We start from the raw sequence: 1,435 nt of genomic DNA, 5'->3' as shown, positions 1-1,435 counted from the left end.
ACCTATATCATCAAAATTGTCATGCTAAATCTTAGTTAAATTGTCATACTGTGCGTAATGAGCAATTATTGCAACGGCATGGGGGCACTATACAGTTTACCAGAAGGAAGGCGAAAGCCTCTGGAAGCGGCTAGGTGTGCCGCATAGCTCGCAGCAGACTGCGTCCAGAAAGACACCCTCGGGATGCCCAACTTGTTGGCGGCGTCTTGAGTGTGCAGGACGAACGTGTCGGAGATGATGCACGTGACCGGCGGTTCGAGGCGCTGCAAGAGCTGCTCAAAGGCGGCGCTGCTGCGGAGAACCCCCCTGGACAGCTCAGGCACGTCGCTCGTGCGAGTGTGCTGAGGGGCGACGCCGTCCGGCAGGCTAACGAACTTAATATCCAGCTTCCCCGCTCCCGCCCCCGGCGCCTCCTCTAATTGCTGTTGCCGGAGGATAGAGCGCATGACACGGTCGTGAGTGTATTCGTTGTTGACAAAGGTTATAGCAAAGCCATGCGTGGCGAGCTTCTTGGACAGATGCATGAGAGGATTTATGTGGCCTTGCCCCGGCCATGGCACGACAACGAAGTGCCCTCGCTGGTGGGAAGCATGAGCTTGCTCCGCAGGCATAATGGGGATGCTCTGTGCGGTAACAGCAGTGAACCCCTCTCTGGAATGACTGTGCACCCCTCTGTGGAATGACAGCAGAGAACCCCTCTTTGGAATGACGTGTAAGGTCACCCTCTGTGTGGAACGACTGTAGACACGTGTACGGTCACCGCGTGTCGCGGCTGTCGCGTCGCCGTCTCAGAGAAATATTGCAACACGCAGCTTCCAGCTAAATGACACTGGAAAGGACAACTCTTAAATCTGTTTTCGAAACTTCCGGAGTCCCATTCTATAACTAAGGTATATGAAAATTCATTGTTTTAAATAAGGGCTACTTAAAATCTCAGGAAGTTTTTGTTTTCGAAACTCCACAATAGGTAGACTTTATAACTAAAGTATATGAAAATTCGTTGTTAAAAATAAAGGCTACTTAAAATCTCAGGAAGCTTTTATTAATTCTTGTCGGTATAAAAACACTAGAATGCCATTTTTTAAACACTAGAATGCCATTTTTTTTCTAGTACTGGTTTGGGTAGACCTGATCAAAGGACCAATTGATTAAATAAAACAAGTTTGAACAAAGGTTCCGAAAACTTTTTTCAAGTGAACCTCGCATATTAATTTGGGTTTATTTTTACAAATGGGACCCAATAATTATTTGGTGGGGAGGTGTATTCCGAATTTAAACTTCTTGAACAAGGGTAAACTTGTTAATTTGTCCTTCAATATATGGGCTAATGTAACACTACCTTTCAATGATATTTTATAGTTTTTTACATAAATACAATTCTTTTTTGTAGTTTTGAATAAGAACAAACCATAGGTTACCAATAATTTTCAAGCAT

At 45.1% G+C, this 1,435-nt stretch overlaps 1 protein-coding gene across 1 annotated transcript in view; it reads right to left on the bottom strand.

Annotated features, from left to right (window-relative positions):
- LOC147621956 (UDP-glycosyltransferase 85A2-like) overlaps positions 1 to 713 on the bottom strand; it is a 1,826-nt gene extending 1,113 nt beyond the window's left edge. The window contains exons 1-2 of the mRNA XM_086822973.1: positions 101 to 713; positions 1 to 2 (exon numbers count right to left, since the gene is read on the bottom strand). The exon at positions 1 to 2 is cut by the window's left edge and continues 1,113 nt beyond it. Of these exons, the coding sequence (XP_086679099.1) occupies positions 1 to 2; positions 101 to 611 (513 nt within the window). The 5' untranslated portion in view covers positions 612 to 713. The remainder of the gene's footprint in view (positions 3 to 100) is intronic.
- Between the last annotated feature and the right edge of the window lie 722 nt (positions 714 to 1,435).

Source organism: Cibotium barometz, chromosome 29 (genome assembly GCF_041138505.1).
Source record: "Cibotium barometz isolate CiBa-2024 chromosome 29, ASM4113850v1, whole genome shotgun sequence".
In the NCBI taxonomy this organism is placed as follows: Eukaryota; Viridiplantae; Streptophyta; class Polypodiopsida; order Cyatheales; family Cibotiaceae; genus Cibotium; species Cibotium barometz.
Note: the sequence above shows the minus strand (reverse complement) of the source record. Positions and strands in the feature narration are given on the sequence as shown.